Source organism: Prenolepis imparis, unplaced genomic scaffold (genome assembly GCF_030444845.1).
Source record: "Prenolepis imparis isolate NDT839.2.m4 unplaced genomic scaffold, iyPreImpa1.0 SCAF_14, whole genome shotgun sequence".
In the NCBI taxonomy this organism is placed as follows: Eukaryota; Metazoa; Arthropoda; class Insecta; order Hymenoptera; family Formicidae; genus Prenolepis; species Prenolepis imparis.
The window spans coordinates 11534286-11560428 of record NW_028141172.1 but is presented as its reverse complement, the minus strand read 5'-3'; the positions used below and the strand labels follow the sequence as shown (position 1 = coordinate 11560428).

The 26143-nt window shown below is 26.8% G+C and overlaps 3 protein-coding genes across 4 annotated transcripts; 2 read left to right on the top strand and 1 right to left on the bottom strand.

Moving 5' to 3' along the window:
- Positions 1 to 1015: 1015 nt before the first annotated feature.
- On the top strand, positions 1016 to 5235 carry LOC145945217 (juvenile hormone acid O-methyltransferase-like). 2 transcript variants are annotated; one of them, XM_083054079.1, is made up of 6 exons: positions 1016 to 1047; positions 3314 to 3524; positions 3640 to 3811; positions 3979 to 4114; positions 4487 to 4631; positions 4758 to 5235. In XM_083054079.1, the coding sequence occupies exons 2-6, from the start codon at positions 3338 to 3340 to the stop codon at positions 4976 to 4978; spliced, it is 861 nt and encodes a 286-aa protein (XP_082910205.1). In that variant the 5' UTR covers positions 1016 to 1047; positions 3314 to 3337; the 3' UTR covers positions 4979 to 5235. The 2 variants fall into 2 exon arrangements, with proteins under 2 accessions (XP_082910205.1, XP_082910206.1); XM_083054080.1 differs by lacking the exon at positions 1016 to 1047 and adding an exon at positions 1499 to 1635.
- A 4160-nt stretch (positions 5236 to 9395) lies between these two features.
- Positions 9396 to 14191, bottom strand: LOC145945254 (cytochrome P450 4c21-like). The gene is made up of 12 exons (XM_083054133.1): positions 14017 to 14191; positions 13694 to 13800; positions 13379 to 13469; positions 12920 to 13105; positions 12231 to 12303; positions 11854 to 11980; positions 11719 to 11782; positions 11265 to 11359; positions 11121 to 11189; positions 10295 to 10472; positions 9734 to 9910; positions 9396 to 9655 (listed from the first exon to the last, which is right to left on the bottom strand). The coding sequence occupies exons 1-12, from the start codon at positions 14189 to 14191 to the stop codon at positions 9483 to 9485; spliced, it is 1515 nt and encodes a 504-aa protein (XP_082910259.1). The 3' UTR covers positions 9396 to 9482.
- A 6063-nt stretch (positions 14192 to 20254) lies between these two features.
- On the top strand, positions 20255 to 24890 carry LOC145945180 (aminopeptidase N-like). Its single transcript, XM_083054005.1, has 6 exons — positions 20255 to 20329; positions 20866 to 20959; positions 22653 to 22812; positions 23166 to 23253; positions 23734 to 24098; positions 24685 to 24890. Exons 1-6 carry the CDS (start codon positions 20313 to 20315, stop codon positions 24888 to 24890), a joined length of 930 nt encoding a protein of 309 aa, XP_082910131.1. The 5' UTR covers positions 20255 to 20312.
- Positions 24891 to 26143: the final 1253 nt, after the last annotated feature.

Below are 26143 nucleotides of genomic sequence, written 5' to 3'. Positions count from 1 at the left end.
ACAGTGTGTGTTGAAAGTCTGAAAATGGTTGAATATTTCATAAACTATGCATTTTAGAAAAAAATCTTTCAAACAAAAGTGGTAGGGCTTAAAAATATCTATTTACTAGTCTTGTCTGTCTCATTTAAAAGCTAGTTGACTTTCAAATAATGTTGAAAAACGAAAAATGCAAAATTATAATTTACATGAAACTAAAATTATGTGAAACTCGAGATAATAAGTTCAAATAAATGGTCAAAAGAAGTAGAAAAAAAGTAGAAAAAATCTTTACGAGTTACCTGAGTAAATTTGTCTCCGCCGCGATTCGGATGAAAATAATAAAGAACTTGTGTGAGAACGTGAAAGACATGTCTTAACCCATTTTTATATGATACTCGAGATAATCAATTCATTTTGCGCCGAGTTTAATATTATGATTATGCAAAAGAACTAGTAATAATTATTACGAGTTATTTGATTAAATTTGCCTACAAAGTAATTGTGACTGGGTTAAACATGCACTTTTTTGTAACAGAGATTACGAAAACGTGAAACATATACTTCTAAACTTATTTGTATACGTATCAAGCAACGCGGTTTAGTGCGAAGCCAAGTATATAAAAAAATGCTAATATGATTTATATCAGTGCTCGAAATTAGTTGACCTTTTCGGGCCGATATCTGAAGCGACGCCTTTGATCCCCCACCACAAAAATTGTATGACGATTTCGCGGAAATTGCAATCTCAGCATATTTTTTTTGTAGGGACAATCCTGTCAGGAATGTTGCTTGATATGTATACAAATAAGTTTAGAAGTATGTTTCACGTTTTCGTAATCTCTCTTACAAAAAAGTGCATGTTTAACCCAGTCGCAATTAATTTGTAGGCAAATTTATTCAAATAACTCGTAATAATTATTACTAGTTCTTTTGTATAATATTAAACTCGGCGCAAAATGAATTGATTATCTCGAGTATCATATAAAAATGGGTTAAGACATGTCTTTCACGTTCTCACAAGTTCTTTATTATTTTCATCCGAATCGCGGCGGAGACAAGTTTACTCAGGTAACTCGTAACGATTCCTTTCTACTAATTCTTGTGACCATTTATTTAAACTTATCTCGAGTTCCACATAATTCTAGATTCATGTAAATTATAATTCTGCATTATTCGTTTTTCAACATTATTTGAAAGTCAACCAGTAGCTTTTGGATAAGACTGACAAGACTATATATAGTAAATAGATACTTTTGAGCCCTACAACTTTTGTTTGAAAGATTTTTTCTAAAATGCCTAGCTTATGAAATATTCAACCATTTTCAAACTTTTAGCACACACTGTATATATGTAATGTAAATTATGTATATCAAAACATTAAATTCTCTACATCTACTACTTATTTTTCAATAAATAAATATACAATTGATTTTATTTTGAAGATACATCAAGGGTAAAACTTTAAAAACACTTCATATATGACTTGTGTGCCTCGTGAAAGGTACAGGCGTCGCGTCGAATTTGGGATGGGAATCCGTGGGCGTCAGGATGGTCCGGTCCGTGGATATTTATTTAATGAAGAAATTGTAGATCTTCGTATAAATATATTCGATTTTTATTCAAACTGTCTACACTTTTATTTAACTCTTATTTCAGGTAGAGTACTCGTGCTCGCGTCGTATCCTTGAATGGTGTAGGATTACGGTCGTTCCGTGACGTTCGTATAGTTTAGAACGTCCGGTGGGTTGCGTATGTTATAATCTTAGCAACGGCGTTATACTTAATTCGGTTCTTAATTTGCGACTGCTCGAGCGCGTCTATTGTTCGGTTTTATAGCCGAATTTTGGAGTCTTTTGATCGGAGGGGGTGCCTGATAACAGGCCCTCTTGGTCAAAGTCCCGGGTGAAAGCGAAGGAAATTCGAAGTCTCCTTCGCTTCGCTTGCATTTTTGCAATTTTAAGATTTCGCGCGTGACTCGCTCGTATGCGGTTTTTCGTAGCCAGCGCGTTGACAAGCGGATGTAACATAAGTAGTTATAGCTATTAAGGGCTATAATAGACTGTTCCAGTAATATAATCGATAATAAATCTTGATTTTAATAACTTTTCCCGTAAACCCCTGGTAAACAAATAATTGTTAGTTTCTGCTTCTATAAAAAATTCTAGAAACAGTTTCCAGTAAATAGTTTAGGTTCCTCGAAGGACCCAAAAATGACTTATTTTTAATATCCTTTTGTAGTATCCGGTAATAGGGACGGGGGTCACAGGGAGGAGATATAAAGGATTTAAAATTTAAATTGTATGTCCTTCGTTCCTCTTTGATATTCACTCAGTGAGTCTTTAATTAACAGAATCACTTTTATCTGGCTTCACAACTATAGCCATTACAAAAGAAATAAAGTAAAACGAAAAACTCGGAATGCCCATTGGGCTATATATTCAGGGTAGGTAAACTGTCCTTCGTTCACATACGTCTGACGAGCTAGGCAGTCCATCGCTAACTGCTGGTTCTGCTGCGCTCCCTGCTCCGAAAGTTCGGCAAGCCGCTATAATATAGATTACTTACGCTATATGGAAGATCGATATAGGTTTGGATTCGCATAATACGCGCTTACACTTTTTTGATTGAATAATCACTAACCAAACGTCTAAAAATAACACTGACATTTCGACTGCTATTTACTTCAAGTTATGTATCTACCTTTCCCTCCTTTCTCAAATACATCCTCTTCCTCGTATGACAACAAACAATCCTAATCAATCTTTGCTTTTAAGTGAGAGAATACTATTATTTAGAAAAAAATTTTATTTCTAACTGTATACCGATAAAATATTGTAAAATATTCTTTTTACTCCATATCATATTGAATTTTTTGTTATATTCTAATTATGATAGAGAAAATAAATTCTATATATTAATATTAAAGAATTGAAGGAAATGATCTAATAAGAGCTAGTGCGTCGGAATTAAAACGTATTATAAATTTATTAATTTAAATTAATTACGCAAAATTCTCATGGTTTATTATGCAATTTGTGTGTAATTATTCTTAATTTATTTAGAATATTTTAGTACTTTTTTGTTCCATCCTCAGCTTATTGTATTAAAAGTTAAAAGTGAGTGTTGTTTTTATACATTATACCGAACACTTGTATTATTAAACGATAAGCTGAAGATGATCCAAAGAAAAGACAGAAACGTTCTGAATAAATAAAGAATAATTACAAACAAAATATTTGCGTATTAAAATGCCGACGCATCGGCTCTTATTAGTTCATTTCCTTCAATCTTATTATATATCTTTTCATATTTTATATATTTTTTTATATTCTAGTTATTTAAACATTATCATAAAACCATGGTACAACCAGCGCAGTACGTTTTATTTGATAATATGTGCAAAAACAATGCATCACTTATAATCAACGAGTTCGGTAAAGAGCTAAAAAATATATCTGGAAAATGTATGGATGTTGGTTGTGGACCCGGAGATATAACAAAGGATATTCTTCTTCCGGCACTTGATCCAAAAGCAACAATGATTGGTAAGAGAAAATAATAAATTACGAAAGATTATAACACTCGCACGCGCACACAAACATACACATAATAATGTAATAACAATTAATATTAATTAATGTTAAAATATATATTATAAAGGTACAGATATTATGAAGAATGTGATCGAATACGCAAACAAAACATACGGTGACAAGGAACGACTCAAATTCGAAGTGTTGGATATTCAAACGAAAAAATTGCCCGAGGAGTATATTTCGAAATTTGATCACATATTCTCATTTCATGCTTTGCATTGGTGCCATGACATTCGGTAAGAAAAATTATTGAATAAAAATAAATTAATATTTTTTTTGTAGAAAAGAACTTTTGCATATAATTTTACTAATATATTTTGACATATATGTTTCGAAAAATAATTCTAATAAATATATATTTTCAAAATTACAATAATTAACATACATTTTTGTTGTTTAACAGCCAAACATTTGAGAATATTTATCGTATGCTTCGACCCGATAAAACTATGCTGATATTAAGTATAACGCGCGCCAAAGCCATCTTTGAAGCCTTGGAATGTTTGGCACAAGATGTGCAATATGCATCGTATATGGAGGTGAATATTATTACATTGAACTATGATGTGAAATTGTATTGTAGCATAACTTCTGCGTAATTGTGAAATTTCAATCTTTAGAAATATTTTAAAATTAAGCGAGTGCACACTTATAGATGAGTGACATTTAAAATAGATTCAGTTGCTTTACATAAAAACTTGTATTATTCGACATTATTAATTACAGTATCAATTTTGGATAGACTTTTTTGTTTTACTCACTGATCGGTCTGCGAAGATATCGATATAAAATATATAGCACAAACGGCATTATCTATGAAATCACTTTTTTTATGTATAAATATTATGTGTGTGTGTGTATTACTTTTATTGCAATTTTTTAACTATGGAGTGTCAATTATCTTTATACAGGACAAAAAAAAATATGTTGGGGCACTTTATTATTCGGCCCGACCTCGTGAAGAGGTAATAGAAATACTTGAAGATATCGGATTTCAAATTCATCATTGCAGTCTTCGGGAGATGAAAAATTGTGTGAATACAGAAAAGTTTATATGTAAGTATTTTCCTTGTCATGCGTGCAGAAATAAAATTCTAGGATATGTGATTAATATAATTTTTTTATATTACTTTTTCTTATTTTGTAATTAATAAATTAATCTTATTTTGTTCAATTCGATAGCCATGGTTACTTCACAATATACTTTTACATTCTTGGACAAAATGCCGCATAATCTAAGGGAGGAATTCAAGAATGAGTTAGCACGTAGGTTTACGGAAATAAAAGTTAAAGAATATAGAGAAAGTCAAGATAATTCTAAGCTACGTGATGGAAGTGAAGAAACGGATATTCCTGCTCTATATTCTGTACTGATTATTTATGCACAAAAGAATGTTTCATAGTTGTATAGATATCTCTCCATGATCTACGGAAAAAATAATTATAATTTTTTTCTTTCCTATTTTTTTCTTTCTACCTTTTGCTTACAAAACGATTGGATAATATTTACTTGTATTTCTTTATAGACTAATTTAAAAAATATATATTAACAAATTTATATTACAAAGTACGTTGATTATATATTTTATATTTATTTCATATATGGTACAAAATATATTATATAAGATGTATATAATATATGGTATTAATCATTTAATACACAATTTTCTTTTTAACATTAATATGTACGTATCGAAAAAAAGAAATATTTTCTATTTACATATATAGATCGACAGATTTCATAACGATTGTATATATATGTACTTTGTAAAATAAATATTATTTTTACTCTCCACACAACGTAGTTCAATTTTAAATAACATCATGTATGTTCTTATTGCATACAAACAATGTATTTGTAAATATATTCATAAGATGGACTACTTTCTATTGCGTTTTCTTTAATAATTATCTATGATACATGTTTGTACCTCATATTAATATCGCTTTATATCGTGAGAAAGTGCATTCTACCTTAGACGAAACAATGGGTGCATACTTTAGAGGAATCCATTTCTCCGATTTTTAGTGGCACAACAACTGGCTGTTCATTTTCAGAACTGATAATAAATTCATAATAAATAGTAGTTGAATGATAATTAAACATAATTATTAGATCAAACAAATGATTATATTTTTATATTTTGATTTCTATATTTCACATTTCTATATCATATTTTAATATCTTATCTTAATATTTATTACTTCACAATAAAATTGATTTTATCAAAATGTATCCTGTTGTTGCTATTTCGATTAAAATTGCAAAATAATGTTTTAACCGTAATCTTGAAGAAAATTTGCATATAGTTAAAAACAATTTTACTTCCATTATATCTCCAATAAAACAATTAGAATAATCTGGAATTTCGTTATGTGATTCTCTTAATATTTTGTCAAAAGTACGAAAAAAATATGGAGCAGCCTCACATTCCGGATAAGAAATAAAATGGCCACAATATTAACAAAAAATATAATTGCTTTTATATTTTAATTAACATTTCTGAAAATGAACAGCCAGTTGTTGTGCCACTAAAAATCGGAAAAATTGATACTTTTTAAGTATGCACCCATTGTCTCGTCTAAGGTAGAATGCACTTTCTCACGATATAAAGCGATATTAACAGACAAACAACAAAACTTTAATTTTAATAATATAAATCGATATTTTGTCACTCATTGTTACTTTTGTAAATCCAACAAATAATTTATATATTTATATATATTGTTTATATATACGTGGACGATGAGTCTATTGAACATATGATTAAATAACTAGTGTATTAATAATGCCTTTTCAGTAACACGTATAGAGCAATCTGATTGATTGAAAATAAGATTAATAAATATACATAAAAATAAGTTTAGATTTATATTCATGTTTCACGTTTTCATAATTTCTCTTACAAGGGAAGTGTCCCTCACCAATTTTGATACACTTTGGATATGTTGTAGAGCATAAAAAAATATTTGATCTATATTTTTTTTAGGTACTTATCTCAACGTTTAAGGGCTGAAACAACCCTTTGAAAATAACGGATTTTTATATATTTTCAGCGAATATCTGTAATAATATAAGGAATATAAGAAAATGTTTTATACAAAAGTTTTGTAATATTTTATATTCTTTAGAATGGCTTAATCATATTTTTTGAAAACGTCAAATTTTTTAATTTACACTTTTTCCCCCTCCTTATTATTTTACGAAATTTAAGAATTTTGTTCAAACAAAAATTGAAGAGCATCGAATGCCAAATCCATCCATATATATTAATATTGTTTCCATGATTCAATTTTTGGGAAAATGAAATGACAACGTCGTGATATAGGAGCCACGCTGTTGCATTATTTTTCTTCAGTTGCGCTGATCTGTTAATATATAACATAATATGCGATGGAAGTACATAAAGAAAAAGATATCCGAAGTGCCGTGTGCACAAAACAGAATCAAACAGTGCGTCGAAATAAATCATTAAGCAATGTTCACGAATATATTTTCTGTTTCTTTTTACGCCTAAAATAAAATCGTTCACATTGTGCTTATTTTTAATAATCATCTGATTTGGCTTTATCAATAGAACTACGAATAACTTTCTCCGGAAGATATACATTATCATCATCTGTGTAAATAGATCAACTTTTTCCGCTTCTGGAACTTTATATGTAAAAATCAAAAGTTTTTTCGTCTTCTAATTGAACTTTTTCGTTTTGTATTTCCTCTGCAGTATATTATTAAATTTTTCTTTTACTTCTACTTCTTTCAAAGTTATCGGACTTTGTGGAAGGTTTAAAGCAGTGAAAATTATATAGAGTAACATTATTACGTTCTACGAATTAAGCGGCGTCATTCTGAAAAATAGTAGAATTAAATATTTGTCTCAAACTTTGATTATATTAAAAATAATACGAATTTTATAGTTAATGTGGAGTGGTTTTTTATGTTAGCTCTGACGTCGCCTCTTTCTTTTCTTTCTTCCTTGATAATATACAATCAAAAATATATCAATTTATTGAAATTGTAATTCTATGTTTTGGGTAATTGGTGACAATAGGAAGAAAACTGTATAAAATAGCGAATCAGATTTTGAAAAAAAAAAAACAGAAAAATTAACTTTATCAATTAAAAATAATTTTAGTAAGTTCTTACAATTATGTCATTTTATTGGCAAAAATAATTCTTTATATAGCCACTAATAAGATTGGCTAAAGAGACGCAAAGAATTGTTTAAAAGCTGAATAAAAAATAATATCGAAGCAAAAAGTAACAAGCGTAAGTTTTTGAACCCACCATCATCTGATTTTCTCTCTTTTTTAAGAACAATGGTGTGAGTAGAATAATTCTTAAAAACTTACTATTTTTTTAAAAAAAAGGTAAAAAAAAGGCGCCAAGTTCACGCGCCACGTGAAAAAGTGTTATACAAAAAAAAAACAGTGTGCTTTAAATTACTGTAAAAAACTGGTCTAAAAAATAATGTCATTTTAACTTTATAGAATATAATTTTATTGTATAAAATAATAATTATAATTCTAGAAAAATAGATTACGTCAAGCTTATATAGTCTACACAAGGTAAATTTGACTACATCGTTAACTATTTTATTAGTTTTAACATACTTTAAAATATGTTTCTTATATAGAAATTTTTTTTAAATTATTGAAAGTGGAGAAAAAATTGATTTTGTGGAAGGTGTACTCATCACAATAATGGAAAATGACAAAATATAATTTATTAACGATATATTATAAATTAGATAATTATAATGATAATTACTAAAATAATTGAAATAAAATTATTAAAATAATAGCAAAACTATAGAAATAATTATATACATCAATAAATATTTTATGAAAATTTATAAAGTACTAAAATAATTATCTAAAACAATTTTGAAAAATAGATGTACTTATAGTAATTAATAAAAGTAATTTTAATAATTATTTTTATCATGTATTCTTAGCAAAAGCAAAATTAGCGGAAATTGGCGGAGAAATATAGAATTATTTTTTTTCTTAAACACTCTATATAAATATATATGTGTGTATGTGTGTGTGTGTGTGTGTGTGTGTGTGTGTGTGTGTGTGTGTGTGTGTGTGTGTGTGTGTGTGTGTGTGTGTGTGTGTGTGTGTGCGCACACATTAATATATAAGTGTGATAAATAGTGCAAAAAATAATTTTTTATTATTAATAAGTTTATTTCTAAAAATAAATTACAATAATTGAATATATTTTTTATATAATCTCTCCATATTCTGATAGAATGACTTGATATAATTTATTTCTGACTTAATTTTTCTCGAATAATTTAAAAATTAAATTAGACTTATAAAAATTTTCGTGCTTTGATTCAAATTTTAGCAAGAAACTTAAAAGTTTGGCTGCGGGAATAATTTTCGTTTTTCACAGTTGTTTATTTTTTGTTTAGATTTCACTTAATCGTACATTTAAATTAAACAAAAAATGATTAAACTGAACATTAAATGTACTTAATAATTCTTGTAATTTAAGTATTATATTAATTAGAAAACGAAGAATTATAATTATCGTTATTCGCAACAGAAAAACATTTTGCTCGCTCATTTTAATAACATTTACTAAATGCCATTCAGCTATTGCATAGAACACGGTTGTAGATTCTTTTTTCCAACTATTTGCGCTATTGTTGACTTATTTAATCATAAATAAATTACTCATCTTTTTCCTTTTGTGCTCATATACTATACTATATTATATATAAAAAAATCATATATAAAAAAATATTAATTTAATTGTCAACGTGTTATAACTAACTTGCGATTTATCTTCTTCCCTTCGTATCCGTATACCATATATAAAATATTATATATGTATATTTATATATATGTGTTTGTAAAAAATATTGTATTATCTTCCAATAATTTTGCTCCGTTTTAATACAGATTTCGTTTTTCAATTTTGAATTTTATAGGCTCCACAGTAGATAGTAGCAGGTCCATACTTAATTTTAATTTATCTATCGGAATACTTTTATCTATTTTGAACACAAATGTTCGTATCAAAGTTGCTAGGATAACTTTCATCGAAATCATTGCATATCTTGTACCTGCAAAAGTTTAGAAGTTATATGCAATTCAATTTTATTGTGATACATGCTGCTGTTTTATGATTTGTCCATATTTACCTATACAATTTCTGGTTCCTATGCTAAATGGCATGTAATTCTTATAAGATGTTCCTATTTTCTCAGGGAGAAATCTGTCCGGGTCAAATACCAACGGATTGGGCCAATATTTTTCGCTTCGATGTAATGTCATAATACTTATAACGACATTAGAATCTTTTGGTAAAATAACCTCTCCTGAAACATATATTTTGTTTTTAATGTTATTATAATAGACGCATAACAAATAGCTTATGAAATAAAACAATAGGAAATAGTAATATAAAATCTATTTTTGTTTTATTCTACATGCGTGTATATTTGATTTACAAAACAATATTTGTTTTTAAAATTAGAAATAATTTTTTCAAATTTCTTTTGTATTAAACTTAATGAGCACAATTTCTTGTGATTTTTTTTATATTTGATTTATTTTATTCGACTTTTTCGATTTAATAATTTTTTGAAGATACATTATTTATAAAATATAGTTTCTTTAAAAGTAAATTTTTTTACATTTAAGCTATATACATACAATAATAATATGCATATAAAACTATTTATTTTTGAATGTAAACAAACCCATTTGTACGTCTTCCGTTAGATATCGCGCAATTATAGGAATAGTAGGAAATATTCTCATAGTTTCTTTTATAACACGATTTAAATAATCCATATGTTGTAAATCTTCGTATTTAACTGGGGCAGATTTTAGAGTTTTCGTCCCATAAATTTTCCATAATTCCTTATATACGTTTTCCTATATATATATTATTCTATATTATAAAATTATATAAGATACTTAATATTATATAAATATAAACATATGCAATATCTATCGTAAGAGAAATGTAATCTTATTATGCAATCATATTAATTATATTTATGAGTTATTATGCAATCTTGTTAATTACATTTATTTATATATCATTCTGGAATATAAATACTGTCAGTGATAAATATTAATGTATACATTTTTCTACGGCTTTATTAAGATTCTTAATTTTATTGTAACATTATACACAAAGTTTTTATTTAAATAAATTTTATAACAAATTAAGTTATTTTTATATGAAAAGATACTCTAACAATAAGCGCGTTATTATTTGAAATTTAGATGAAGCATAAAGGAGATCTTGATTTTAATATATATGTTGTCAAAATCATCCTAAATAATCTTCAAAAAGTTTTAACTGTCGACCATTATTTATTCAAAAGTATTAACAAATAATAAATTTTTATGCAAAACAAAATTCTAATCTGAACTGTCACAATAAAAAATTTAATTTTCCTTTATTATTGTTTTAGAAAAAAAATTTTTTTTCTGTATCCTAAAACTATATCATTTGTAATACTTTTTAAAACAAGTGAATAAATTATTATTGAGTAAATTTTAATTTGTACATACTTGTATATCTGGAAAATTTGCTAACATTAAGATCACAAAATTTAAAGTAACAGCAGTTGTGTCGGCGGCCTGATAAATAAATAATTATATATATTTATTTTTTATATACAATTATAATCATATATGTAAAAATACTTTACATACCCCAAGTAGCATATTAATTAAGTTATCGCGTACCATCTTTCGTGTCAACTTATTTTTATAAAATGCTTCCAATAAAACATGAAGAAGTGACCTATCTATATAATTTAAGGAATATAAGCTTTTTTGTGAGTGTTTAAGTGCATGCGTATGTACATTTATGAGTATATATGTATATATGTATATGTAAATATGTTCATTATTTTCTCAATTTTATGATGAAGATTTTATAATTACTTAAAAATTAATAAAAAAGAAATAAAGAAATAAAGCAAGAATGAAAAAAAAACGCTACAATGAATTTACAACAATGAAAAATATTAAATATTTTAATAATAAAACACATTATAATAATATTTTATCTAAAGCTATACATAAAAGAAACTCATTTTGTTATCTGTGCAATATCAAAATGCAAAGAGCTCAAAACGTACAAATAAAATACCAACAAACTTACGACTTGTTTTATCTTTAGTCTTGGTATTCATTTCATTTAATATATACATTTGCTGCTGTATTACCTATGTAATAATAAATTGTGTAGTATATAATATGCTATGCAAGCAAGAGTAATAATATTTGCAATATTTACTTTATCCATAGCTGAATTTGCGATGTTTATAGTTTCTCGCTGTTTTCGTCCCACAGCAGTGAGATTGAATATAAAATTAGGGAATAGAAGTATATTTTTTAATCGTAATTTGAAAGTTTCTTTGAAACTGAAAAATGTTTTTGTTTAAATAATATTTTGTAAAATATAGAAGCATATTTAACTAATCGTGTTTATTAAGTTCCATCAATAAAATTAAAAATAAATATTGATTTCTATAAATTTATATGTCAATAAATCTATTTATATAACAAAAATTTTATTTAGAATTCAAGTGTTTCCTTTATAAAATATTCTCTTAAAAGTACAATTTTTCTAGGAAATTTAATTATCTTTATTTATATCAAACCTTTTCTTACCTTTCTGTTGCTTTGAAATATTGGTTTACTACTTGATCCGTTATATATTCCTCTTTGAGGTCCGTCATTGCAACTTTATAACGTCAAATAAAAGTGAACTCATTATTCAAAATAGCTATAGTTATTGACTAATTATATTGAGTTACTTATTAAACATTAAATTTACCAAATAAATGTGATATGTAATTTTAAAATAGGAGATGGATGCTTCTTTAACAAGTATTTGAAAATAATAATCAGCTGTAAAAGACTGTATTTATGTCATTGTAGTTTATTGTAATTTTTGCAACATTAATTTATATTAGTGTCTCAAATGTTGGGGAATCTTTTACAGCATATTTTATTATTAGAATTGAATGTCTAAAATGAAAATATAAACTCAAAAACTCATAAATTGACACTTTTATATTATATTTTATACATATTTTAAGCGTATAATTATATTTAACTCGAATAAAATGTATAAATCTGATTCTATTGTTATAAAATTAGTACATAATTTAATAATCTTTAAAATCTTATTTTTAAACAAATAGCGTTTAACATTATTCAATTTATAAAATGTAATTACTGTTGTATACGATATGTAGTTTTTTCATCCTTAGCGAATTTCTTTGTAAAAATTTTTATGATGCCATTTATGATATGAGATGTTTGACAATTAATTTAAAGTAGGTACATGACCTTACCACTTGCAATAGTTGAAGTACATTCTGATAAAGGTTGAAGAAAAAAAACTTCATTCCCGTTTAGTCCTTTTTCTAATTTGTCCGTCAATATTAAGGATTGTTCGACAAATTTATTAAAATATTTTTGTAACATATTTGTATTAAAACTTGGCGCCATCATTTTTCGATATTCAGTCCATATAGGTGCTGAAATTAATTTTATAAGAAGATAATAAAGAAAGAAAGATAAATTTTACGAAAAAATTAAAAATAAATTAAAATATCATTTATTAAGTCACCGATCACTCTGATTTTCACATGTATTATAGTTTTGAATCACGCGCACTTTGAATCGCTACAAATTCTTCTAACAATAAGTCATATTACTTTAAAGAATCTTGTACTTTTTAAATCTGTTAAAAATAAATATTTTTCTAAAAGTAACTAATTATGTTTTATCTTTTTAAAAATACATCTTACCAGGAGCTGTCAATATTCCTTTGCCACATATTGGTTCAAATAATTTATATATTGTACTTTTATCCAAGCATCGACTGTTTTGTAAAATTGTCTACAATGTTATATAAAATTTTTAAAAATATTTTTCCAATACACATTTATTTGTGTCATTTCAAACAATTAACATACACTTCAGAAAATCACTTTGATTAGATATTATAAATATAAAAGTTATTTATTTTAAATAGATTTTCTTTCTATAAAAAATATAGATACTAATTTATTTATAAAAGATGTAAGTAATTTATAACAGTAAAACATATGTTATCTTTCTACCTGTATCTGATCTGATTCGTATATTATAAGGAATAACTTGTTGCCCATCCAAAATTGAAATGGAGATGAATAATCTCCTGCTAGATTAACTATAGTATCCAAAATTTCTAAAAAAATAATTTATGCTATATTGTGTGAAAGAAATAATTTATCTATATTTCATTATATTCATTATATATATTACATATTAATGCAAAGTTAACAATAATTTATTTTTATTCTATTGATAGAATATTAATATATTAAAAATTTTATTAATTCCTTCTTCCTTTTTCTATAAATTATAAGCATTTTTCTATAAGTAAGCATATTTTTAATATTACCATCAGAACTCCGCTGCAGAAAATAGTAGGCACTTCCAATAAGCGGAAATGTTTTTGGACCAGGTAGAGTGTTTACTGTTTTAATAGAAGACTGTCGGCGATGGTAATTTAAGATAAAGTAACTTATTGTAGCAATACATGCCAGAATAATTAGTATAACACTTATAAATGTCATTGTACAAACAACGATAACAACAAAATAATAATATAATTTTATATTTATCTTACTACACAAATGTGCCGATATCTTTGACTCATTATTGCTTTTATTATGTTTTCCCCACTCAAACAAATGCGAATAAAAATGTATCTTACGCAATAATCAATATCTACAGTTTTTAGATTGAAAAGTCGTTAATCATTCTTAAAAGGTCAAGTGTAATACGTGGAAGATTGCAAGAATTTCTTAAACATTTAAATAAAATTAAAAATTATATAAATAAATTCTAGTTTAAAATCATCATCGATAAGGATATAGCAAAATCATAATTTTGATGTTATGCGCCACAAAAAATTCCACTTTTCTATTCTTGTTTAAATTATTTTAATGTAATATTAGCTATCATCTTTACAAAAGAATGAAGATATAAAAGAATTCAATCTAACATTGGCATATATGCATATATTATAATGTCCTTATCCGTATGTATTAATAGGTATATGTTTTGTATGCCATGTGATCTCGCACTTTTTGTTTTCAAGTAATTCCATAACATTTTTTTGTTAATTGCGTAATTTAATAGATCTTGAGCTAGTCCATAATTACTTGCATCAAGTATTTTGTTCACTTTTTTGTGTCAAGATGAACAATATGCATCACATCAAGAGGCACTCCGTGTCTCTTTACGTAAATCGGACAGTTGAGAGTATCATAGATTTCGCAGTTACGCAATAACAGCAATAAAAAGCAATCGAGTTCTTACTACGCTCAATCAATAGATTGAGTTCGAATTATATAAAAAGTGTCTTTATTTTTGCTGTATGTGTTTTATAAATGGAGATATTATCAAGCGACGCGACGCCAAATGTATAAAAAAATTCGATTAACGTCAGAGATATCGCGTTGCTACGAAGTAGCTTATCCGGAGTTTTCCTGTCAAATGATCTTTCTGTCAAAATATTTCCAGAACTAAAGCATTTTGCTTATATAATGTGAATATAAGCTTTCGATTGCGATCAGTTTAAAGATGATTGGTGCAGTCAATCCCGAGAACTCGAAAATTCGTACTTAAAAAAGTAATATTTAAGACTTTCAGTCTTCAGATCTCGCATACATAACTTCGCACGCGTACACGCAAAGCGAGTTTGTCCCTAATGTATGACTGTTTAGCCAATCGGAGATGTCCTTCAAACAGCCATTTTTTATATATCGGTGCTTCACATTGATTGCCTCTTATAAGAAAAAGGTATAACCATGAAATGGATATTATTAAATGACATTATTGACGCAACGTAAGTGTATTATTATTTTTATTTTATCATATTTCATCATTATTATTATTATAATTGACATTAGAATTAAGTAATCGTTCAGACGCTCAAATTTCTATTATTGCCGGTTTCGTACTGTTTCTGTCGTCACCAATGTTACTGCTTCCGTTCGCATCGCCGCCGATCTTAATTATGAAGATAATATTAGAAAAGGTATTATTTTAATATTTTATACAATATTTAATTTATTTGAAAATAATACATTATATATTTTAATGTAAAAGTACATACAGTTAAACAATGCATAGTTAAACAATTACATAATCATTATTAATGTAAAATATATTATATTGATAATAACAATAATTATTATTATTATTAAGTAATAATATTATATATATATATATATATATATATATATATATATACAGGGTGTCCAATTTTAATCTATCACCCCTCGTAACTTTGCAGGAAGCGATCGTAGAAAAAAATGTTTTATACAAAAATTTTTTGACTTCGAGAGAAACATAAGATAGTCGTTTGACGATCACATAAAGGTCATCTTCAATTTCTTAAATGGAACCTATTATTTTATATTGCATATTCTTGTAGCCTATCTCGAGAGCTTTCCAAAACTATAATAAAGTAATTTTTTAAAAATTACTTTTTGTGAGTTATAAGGTTTGAAGTTAACAATTTTTTTACATAAAATGTAAAATATCTTGTAAAATATTCAGTTTTCGGCAATGTCACCTTAATACTTTTATGCACGGAATAATAAGACCAATCAATTTGTGTAAAGAAAACACATAGTTGCTTTTAAGAAAAAGTACGCAGTTGCATGTTACAAATTACATAAATTTTTAACAGTTAACATTAATAAATAATTCTTGATTATTATTAGTTTGATTATCATCAGTTTAATTAATTATCATTAATATAAATTAAACTAATCGCAAATTTAGCATTTGTTAAACAGCATTATGTTGTTACGTCCTGGCCTGCACGAAGGAAAGGCCGCTCGAAGGTCTGGCCCTTTTGCAGGTCAACGACTGGATAGTCGCTTTTACCTGGCTTATCTCAGGGGTCCGTTCGTCGATCCTTTTCGGTAAGGGAATTAAATCCCTTTTACGCGGGATAGAACCTTGTGCGATCTCGGGGGATATAGGAAGGAACACAGGGGTTTAAATAAGACTTTAAATTCGCGTAATGTAAATAATTATCATTTATTCAAAAAATAAAATCTTAATAATATTCGGAGAATTAGACATTTGAATTTGTGGACATGTATAAACAATTATATATGAGTGTGTGTGTAACGTTCATATGAAATTCGACTCGTCAGTGAGGTCGATGACCTCGGGACGGAAAGGAGAAGAAGGAGGAGCGGTTTCGTTTAGGACCTAACGATAGAAAGCGCTCTCGGAACTCCTGCGAATCGTGCAGGTCGTAGTGATGTGCTATGAGGCGGTTGAGGATTCGCGTTGGCTTTTGATCGTCCCGTTTCAATCGGAGAGCGCGTTTCAATGCTCGACGGGCAGCGATTTCCACTACGGATTGTTAGGTTTAGTCGCGATTCCGGGGATTTATTCACTTCCGTGATCGTAGAAGAATGAGAGTACTCACTGTTGGCTGTATATTATTTGGTGAACGAGCTGGCAGCTATAGGTTGATCCTCAGGATCGATGGTTCCTTCGAGTGGTGTGGGCGAAGGGGTGTAGGTTGACTAGTAGCTGGTAGTTGAGCCCCGATGGTCACAATATATGCTTAATGCGAGGATATGAAGTGCGTAACTGCCACGATGTAGGCGGAATTAAAGAGAGCGTTCTTGGAAGATTCGCTGCTTTTATACTATTCGTCTGCCCTTCTTATAGGGCAAAGGGCGTCTTCTTTTCTTGTGACTCATAGTCATACGTTCGGTGTTTAATCCCTTTTGCGCAACGTATTGCTCTCTTGTATGAAGGGTTCTTTCCTAATTCTGATCTTTGGTCCGCTGATAGCGCGTGTCGATCGTGATATTTCAACATTACCTATGACTTATTGATCAAAGTGTAGGTTTCGTAATCTCACCGGTCGAGTTGTTTCACAATCACTGTCTTTCTCCGTTTAATTCTTATAACTAATTTCGGTCTTATAATTAATTTGTTCGCGGAACGCGAATCTGCGTAAATCGGAGAGGAGAAAAGAATCGTGCAGTCCACAGGACGTAACAATGTTAAGGTCGATAGTAAGATTTCATTTTCATTATCCAAACAATTTTCAGGCTGAACGGATTTAAATAAATGTTTATATATCATTTTACAGTTTAGTATATTTCATTTGCAACTCGCAATTATATATTGTTTCTTAAAAACGACTATGTATTTTTTTTTTTAACCGATTGATTTTTTTTACATCTTATATTTTTTATATATAAAAGTATTGAAATAACATCATCGAAGACAATAAATATTTTGCGAGATCATAGTTTATGTAAAATTATATTAAATTGAAGTATAAAATATCCTATAATAAAATAAACTATATACATATATTCACTTCTTGAACATATGAAAGGATTTGTAATCCAGATCCTTAGGCTACTTCGTTCTGATTAGGTAATATCGACGATTCGTAGTGTAAACATGGGCTTTAAGAAGATATTTACATAACATTATGTACTTCATATGTTATGATATTGTCGTCAGTTTTCGGTTGTCGTTCGAAGAGGCAAGATTGAGCGATATACTTTTAGCTATATAAAATAACAGCTTGTGATTCAACTAACAGTGTAAGTAAAATACTGAACATTTAGATTATTTTGTTACATATGAATGTAAAAATATGTAGAGAAGGCATTGATTATTTGTAGTTTTTTTTTTTTTTTTTTTAAATACAATTTTACTTAGTTTCGAAGAAAGTATTTACACATATTCCTTTCTCTATTTTAACTGTTGTCTTTATTTTCTGCATATTGCAGTTAACATGAAAACATTTAATTCAGAATAGCTCAGATGGTGAGAGCAGTCGCCCGGCAAGCGAAAGGTCTCGGGTTCGATTCCCGATTCAGCGACTTTCGGATCTATATTTTTCTCGCCTATAATTCTGTAGGGGGGTTAGAGGGGATTCGGGAAATTAAATCTCGAATTGAGATTATTCCCAAATAAAGTCTTGGCATAAGTACCAAGCAAAATTCGTGCCTCGTGCACAATGAATTAAATTCCAACGAAAAAATTAATTTCATTGGAAGCATACGTACTGACATCCACGTTTGGCTCGCATAGCCAATGTAATTTTCATCATTCATATTTGAGATATTTTATAATTATTTGTGCTTTTATATATATATATTTTATTTAATTTAAGATTTTTTTATACTGTGTCTCTCAATCAATTGTTTTGTACGATATTACAATATGCATAAAAAAATATATATATGTACATAATTGCATTAAAAAAATATAAAAAGAAACACATTTCATAAACTTGATAATTAAAAAAAATAAGCTTGCGAATTAAAACATGTTTAGTTTCTTTAATTTGAAGAGAATTTGAGAAGTGTACATACACAATATAATTTACTAGCTTGAATTATAACTAATAATTTGAATACATGGATTTCTATTTATTGGGCAAAATTCCATATTAATTAATAATAATTTTTGCCTTTCCGTTACCATGTAATTTCTAGGAAAAATCTAACTCATTCATTTCCGATCATTTGTATTATCGCTTTTTGAATGGCTTTGGACACAACATGTGCTCGTGCTAATTTTTCTGTGTTGACATCGAGATCACTCTTAGAAACATACATATTATTCTACACAAATACACATTAAAGTATCGTCAATTTTCGAAATCGATATACATACTTATTGTTAGACATACAAGAAAGCTATACAAGATTTTTAGTAACTCAAGTAAAAAAAATCAAATATTGCTTTTATCACATAATAAATCAAATAATGTTTAGCGTTTTTAGTATGATAATTACAAAAAGTAGAAAAAAATTTTAATACAACATAAAGATAAAGTATAAACCGTATTGTGAGATATGACTAATAGAAAAAAATATGACTATAAGATATTGAATTTTACAATTTTTTCCCAAAGAATTTACATTGTGTTTTTATAAGACGCATATATCAATATTCTTTACTTTCTAAAAAATTAAATTTATAGAAAACATAAATTTATCGATTTAAGATTAACATACATTGTGTAATACAAGCATATAAAACGCAATGTATAATATATAAAAAAATTTTCATAAAAGTTTACAACTGTTTAAATAGATTGTATATTTTTCTAAATTGTTGCAATTTTTTGATATGTTTCCTTTTCCTCGAACAGAAGTTGACAGTTTTGCATTTTCTGTATAATAACTTGTGGTCCATTTTTGTTTTTTATTCTACTCTTAATAAAAATATTTTACAGATATTGGAAACAAAAACTGACATGTTCCTAAAACGATCATTAAGTATTTTATTACACATTGTTGTAATGGCAAAGGCTTTTTCGTCAAACTGTCTGGTACCATTTCATTATGATTTGAAGCTAAAACTGGAATCAAGACACATGTTAAAGGGCGAATCCAATATCACAGTTTCCATTAATTGTGCAACACAGAACATAACTTTTCATGTATCAACTTATATAACTATAATGAAAATAAATTTAATATCGGTTGAGAGTGAGAAAGATCTATACACCAAAGTATATAAAAAATTTTTAAGATGGAACTGTCGTTCTTAATTTCGACGATCAACTATGGCCTGTAAATAATTTCGAATATGAAGCTTATATTGTGAATATAGAATTTTTAAATTTTATAACCGATCAACACATCTCGAATAAGTTTTCACGAACTTGGTACATAAACAAAAATGAAGATGAAAAGTGGGTAAATAAAAAAGTATAAAAATAAATTATATATATATATATATATATGTATAAAAATAATATATAAAAGTATATAAATATATATAATAACAATACATTATACGTATACATATATTTATACATTAATCATATATTAATATTTATATTAATTATAATTTGTATATTATTATTTTTGTAAATATTATTTATTATATTTTACAAATTATTTATATTATCATCGAAAATTTTAATATGCATACTTTTGTTGTGAGTTTTATAATAAAATATATTATTTTACAATGTAAAAAACGTAAAACTTCTTTATCTCTGAGTTATGATTATACTTTACATATAATAAATATTAATAATCGAATTAAATAAATAATTGCTTTAAACGTATTTTCTTTAAGAGAGAAATTTGTGTAAGGGTTAAAAAGGAAGGCTATTTAAAAAATTTTTTTTTCTGAAAATAATTGTTTTTTTTAAATTATGTACTTTGTGATGTTAACACAAAAATTGCTAAAAAGTTGTCTAAAGTATGCCATTAAAATGTCGTAGGTGGATGATCGCGACACTAAACCAGCCGAAAAGAGCTCGAGAATTATTTCCATGTTTGGACGAGCCGGAATTAAGTGCCACTTTTAACATTACTGTAAAACATGAGAGAATATATAGAGCTATGTCGAATATGTTGATACAAGAATTTGAAGATTTGAATACGACAATAATTATTTATTTCCATACGACACCTTCGATTTCTCCAAACGATGTAACAATTATAATATATGAGATTGGCCAAATGTATCCGGTTCTTGATTCGACTGTGATCAGAACCTGGTGTAGAAAGCATTTGACATCACACATGAAATTCATGCAAAGTGTTGCTGAAAATGTAACTATATATTTAATGAAGAATTGGGATATTATAAAAAGCGTTCAAAAAGTTGATTACATCGCTATTCCCAATTTTGAGGACAAAATCTGGCAGACTTGGGGATTCGTATTTTACAAGTATACATTTGAGAAATAATTATAATTATAATTAATTAAAATGTAATATTATTTATAGCTATTAGAATTTCAAAGTACAAAGAATGTGCATTCTCTACGCTTATTGTGAGAATTGGCTTAATTAAAGAAAGATTTATAATAGCATTTACATATATAGAGGGAGTTTTATAATTCAAAAATATTGACTTATATTCATGCTTATAGTAATTTCTATAATTAAGTGATTTTAATAAATCACGATGATTTACATTTATATATTGTGTAGTAGTTAGATTTATACGTTCAAAAACTATTTTGTTATTATATTATCAAATCAAGATTTAAAAAAATTTTTAACTTGCTTTAGCAATTTTAAATTATAATGTTAAGAATTATGTTTAGTATGTCGTTATTATTGAATTCATTATATGAATATAAATTTTACATTTTTGTTTAATCAATTGTTAAAAGATTTATTTTATCACATCGAAAGAAAAATGTGAAGAGAATATTGGAAAGTAAAATTATCGCTTATTTTATATTTGAGAAAGAACGAGAAAGAGATGTGCACATAAAGTTAAACAAAATAATTACATATAATTAACATAATATATTTAATAAATTATTACAGAAAACTATTTTTTTTATTTATCAAAGTTTGACTAATCTATTCTTATAATTAAAATTTTGTTTTTACTTGATAATTTTTGAATTATTTTACACTAATATATGTACAATATATTTAATTTTTCTTTAAATAAATTATACAAGCCTACAACAAAAAGAAGAATTACAGTAATATTTATAATTTTCAGTGAAACAGATCTTATCTACAAGGAAGATAATTTCTATTCTGTTACATATGAAACTACATTCAGGCTCTCAATAGCTCATGATATAATATATGAATGGTTTGGTGAGCTCTTCAATCCGTCATGTCGTTGTAACGAGTGGTTAAACAAAGGCTTTATTAAGTTCCTCGAAATATATATCGTCCACAAAGTTGTATTACATTTCTAACGTTAATTATAGGAAAATTTTTTTAATGTTATCCGTGATGATATAAAAAATTTTGAAATTTTCTTCCATTTGTTTAGAATAGAAGAAATATCGATATATTATTTTTCTTTTTAATATCTTACAATAATTACTTAACTATTTAGAAGAAGCATTAGAAAAACATTAGAAAATAAAAAAAAACTTTAAAGAGCGATAACATATATATTTTAATATAATTTTTGTAATATAATTTTAAAAAATTTTGCAAGTATATATTTTGAATAATTTTAATAATATTTTTTAAGTCAAAAAGTTACATATTATATATTAATTTGCTTAAACCAATCTGTCTGTAGGCTTTTCCAGATTCCCGGATGATGGATTTGTTCGTAGTCCAAGCTACATATGAATTTCGTCGTCTAAACAATTATTATGCTAAATCTGCTATAAATAATGTTATGAAACATGCAAGAGATATGCTTCAAATTAATCCATTTTTAACTTTTCCTCACATAGGTATGTATGTATATATATATACATATATATATATATATATATATATATAATATAAATGTAAATTTGTAAATATTATTAAACAATAGTTCAAATATAAATCGCTAACCATAAATATCTAAGAAAAGATTAAAATTTATATTTATTTTCTCTTAATTTAATTCCGCTGAGAGGAAAAAATATTTTAAATTTAAAATCAGTTTAGATTTTTTGTATTTATTTGTTCTTAATTTAATTATTTTATAAATAAAAATTTTTTAAACTATATCAGCTATGTTTTGATATTTATAAACATTGTGCTTTAAATTTATTTAAGTTTATTGTATAATTCCTTATATTTTATGTTTCTACTGTAGGAGCCATATATTGGCGGAGTATGCTGGAAAGTGTAATAATTTCGCATGATTTATTTTGGATAGGCATCAAAACGTATTTAAAATCGAAGTAAGTAATACGTACCTTTATTGTAATATTATATAAATATATAGTTATATATTATATACATATATACATATATATATATATATTACTATATACTACTATATTATTATATATTACTATATATATATTTATGTATAGTTATATACATATAGTAATATATTTGTAATATTATATAAATATAGTATAATAAATATATATTTAATTAGTATTTTATATTAACAAAGTAATTTATACGAGATCCATCTTACATTACACTGTGTTTTTAATATAAGTAATCGATATATAATTATGTGGTTTTATGTGATATTGTAAGATTTCTAATGCAAAACGAGGTTCACATGTAGACAAAAATAATTCTTCAACATACACAAAAATTACAAACCCATTAATAACTTTTGTCTACGTTTGAACCTGGAAAATTACATCAAAAGGTACAAATATATACATATTAATTGTTAATTTCCGCAATGTCAAATTTTACAGATTTACTTCTTTTAATTTGGACACCCCTGATAATCTATGGAACATTATGCAGAATGTCAAAGATAAACGAAATCCTCGGGGATACAATCTAAATGTAAAACGGATAATGGATGCTTGGGCCGCACAGGATCATTTTCCTGTGCTACTTGTCACCCGAAATTATACCCATGGTCGCGCGACAATATCGAGAGAGAAAGTAGATCGAATACCTTATTTTATACCCTTCACCTACACTACGAAAAGGCATATCGATTTTAATATAAGTTTGCCAAATATTAGTTATTGTTTAACGGAGTCGAAACCAGAGTTCAGAATAGATGTTGAGGGTGATGATAAATGGCTCATTGTCAACATACAACAAACTGGTAAATACTAAATCATAATATTAATACTTAATATTTTATTACATTTATTTTCTAAAAATAATCTATCTTTATTACATATTTTTGTTCTTAATATTTTGATAAAAATTGAAATTACATTTCGCATATGATATAAATAATAATATTCCATCAAATATTTGGTAATATATTTTATTAAATTTATTTTATAAAAATCTACTTTTATTACATATTTTTATTCTTATAAGTCTTATATTGCCGATTTTAATATTGATTGTACTTTGCGTATATAAATATTATATTTTTATAAATTAAATCAGGTAATTATAATTAAAATCAGTATATCAGTTTAAACAATGCTCTATATGCTAACCAATTTTTCAATTTTATTCTTTAATTCGATTATCAGCGTCAAATAATTTTACAATTAATAATATATAAAAGATTTGCATTTTTTAAATCATACTACATACTATATGTCCAATTTCTAATATATAGCTTGTATGTACATGTTTAAAACATGCGTTAATAATAAATATATATAAAATTTAAAATATTTTTTGTTATATACATTCAGAAGAAACTATAATATTTATTTGTTGAACAATAGGATATTATAGTGTCTACTATGATGCCGAGAATTGGCAAAGAATTGCCAGTCACTTGAATACAACAAATTATACGGATATACATGTTCTCAATCGAGCGCAATTGGTCCATGACGCATTTCAAATGGCACTGGAGAAAAAACTTGATTTCCCTATATTCTGGGAAGTCGCGAACTACTTAAGACTAGAGAGAAATTATTTGGGATGATATCCTATGTTCAGAATCTTTGAATTAATATCGAATATATTTCCATATTCAAATTATCATTTTGCATATTTTAGGGTACTCACATTGTTTGTTATAAAGTTTTTCGATAAAATTATAGTAGAGATATCGAATTAAGGCTCTTGGATCTCCTCGCTGCGGCCATGTTAGATTGTGACGTCAGAGGCGAGAAATTAAGCACACGCTGAAAATTCTTAGATGCCATTTTTAAATGAAAAGATATTTCGATGAAACACTTTAGCACACTTTTAAAATACTTTCAAAAACTATTCTTTTCCTTTGACAGTCAATCAACAACCGTAAAATGATCGTGCTATCAGATTTTGTCATGCGGAATGATTGCGCATGTGCAAAGACCAGACGGACTGGATCTCATATTACAGTCATTTTACAGCTGTTTATTGATTATAAAGGGAAAAGAATAATTTTCGAGGAATTTTAAGAATGTGGCTAAAGTCATCCGAAGCTATTTCATCGAAATATCTTTTATTTTATTTCGAAATGGCATTTAAGAATTTTTAGCGTGTGTTTTCTCGCCTCTGACGTCACAATTCCAACATGGTCGGTAAGGAGCCAGGAGCCTTAATGCATAAAAGTAACGATTTTGTATCATAGCTTTGACATATTTTCTTTAAAAAATATAATATTAAATTATTAAGGAAATACCTAATTATACATATGATAAATTTTTAATCGTATGCTAATTAGTTCTTTTCATTATCAAGAAGTAACGCATTATGTATATCGCCGTTCTTCTTATAGTTATTTATGTTTGTATAAAATTGGAATAAAATAGTTTTATTGTTAGTCAATAAAAATGTATTTTTTTCACATATATTATATTTGTAAATAATTTAATGGCTGAACAGAAAGATTAATTTTTGTATCAAATTGTAGGAATTATTGAATCTAACAAGAACTTGGTTTGAACAAATAGAAGAGAAAATGTACGATCAAATGGCACCCACCAATAACAATCTTGATAAATATTTCAAACAGGAACTGGCAAAATGGGGATGTCTTTTAGACAATCCTTCGTGCATGCATATGGCCGCACGTCAACTAGAATTGTATTTACATGATAGTGAAAAAAATAAGTAAGTGTCTCTTAATCATTATATTTCTATATAATATATACTTTTTTAAATCTTGTGCTCTTATATTTGATATATTACTGGGGAAAAGAAGGCGATATAAACGCAAATATAAATATGTATATGTATTAGGGTTGTTCA

Bases quoted from the DNA above. Each gene is read 5' to 3' on its own strand.
- LOC145945180 (XM_083054005.1), top strand. The intron at 23,254-23,733 runs GTAAGTAATACG...CAAATTTTACAG, and splicing joins AAAACGTATTTAAAATCGAA to ATTTACTTCTTTTAATTTGG. The intron at 24,099-24,684 runs GTAAATACTAAA...GTTGAACAATAG, and splicing joins TGTCAACATACAACAAACTG to GATATTATAGTGTCTACTAT.
- LOC145945254 (XM_083054133.1), bottom strand. From the start codon at position 14,191: ATGACATTTATAAGTGTTATACTAATTATTCTGGCATGTATTGCTACA. The intron at 13,801-14,016 runs GTAATATTAAAA...TTATTTTTTTAG, and splicing joins TCTGCAGCGGAGTTCTGATG to AAATTTTGGATACTATAGTT. The intron at 12,304-12,919 runs GTAAGGTCATGT...GACGTTATAAAG, and splicing joins TACTTCAACTATTGCAAGTG to TTGCAATGACGGACCTCAAA.
- LOC145945217 (XM_083054079.1), top strand. From the start codon at position 3,338: ATGGTACAACCAGCGCAGTACGTTTTATTTGATAATATGTGCAAAAAC. The intron at 3,525-3,639 runs GTAAGAGAAAAT...TATATTATAAAG, and splicing joins TCCAAAAGCAACAATGATTG to GTACAGATATTATGAAGAAT. The intron at 4,115-4,486 runs GTGAATATTATT...ATCTTTATACAG, and splicing joins AATATGCATCGTATATGGAG to GACAAAAAAAAATATGTTGG.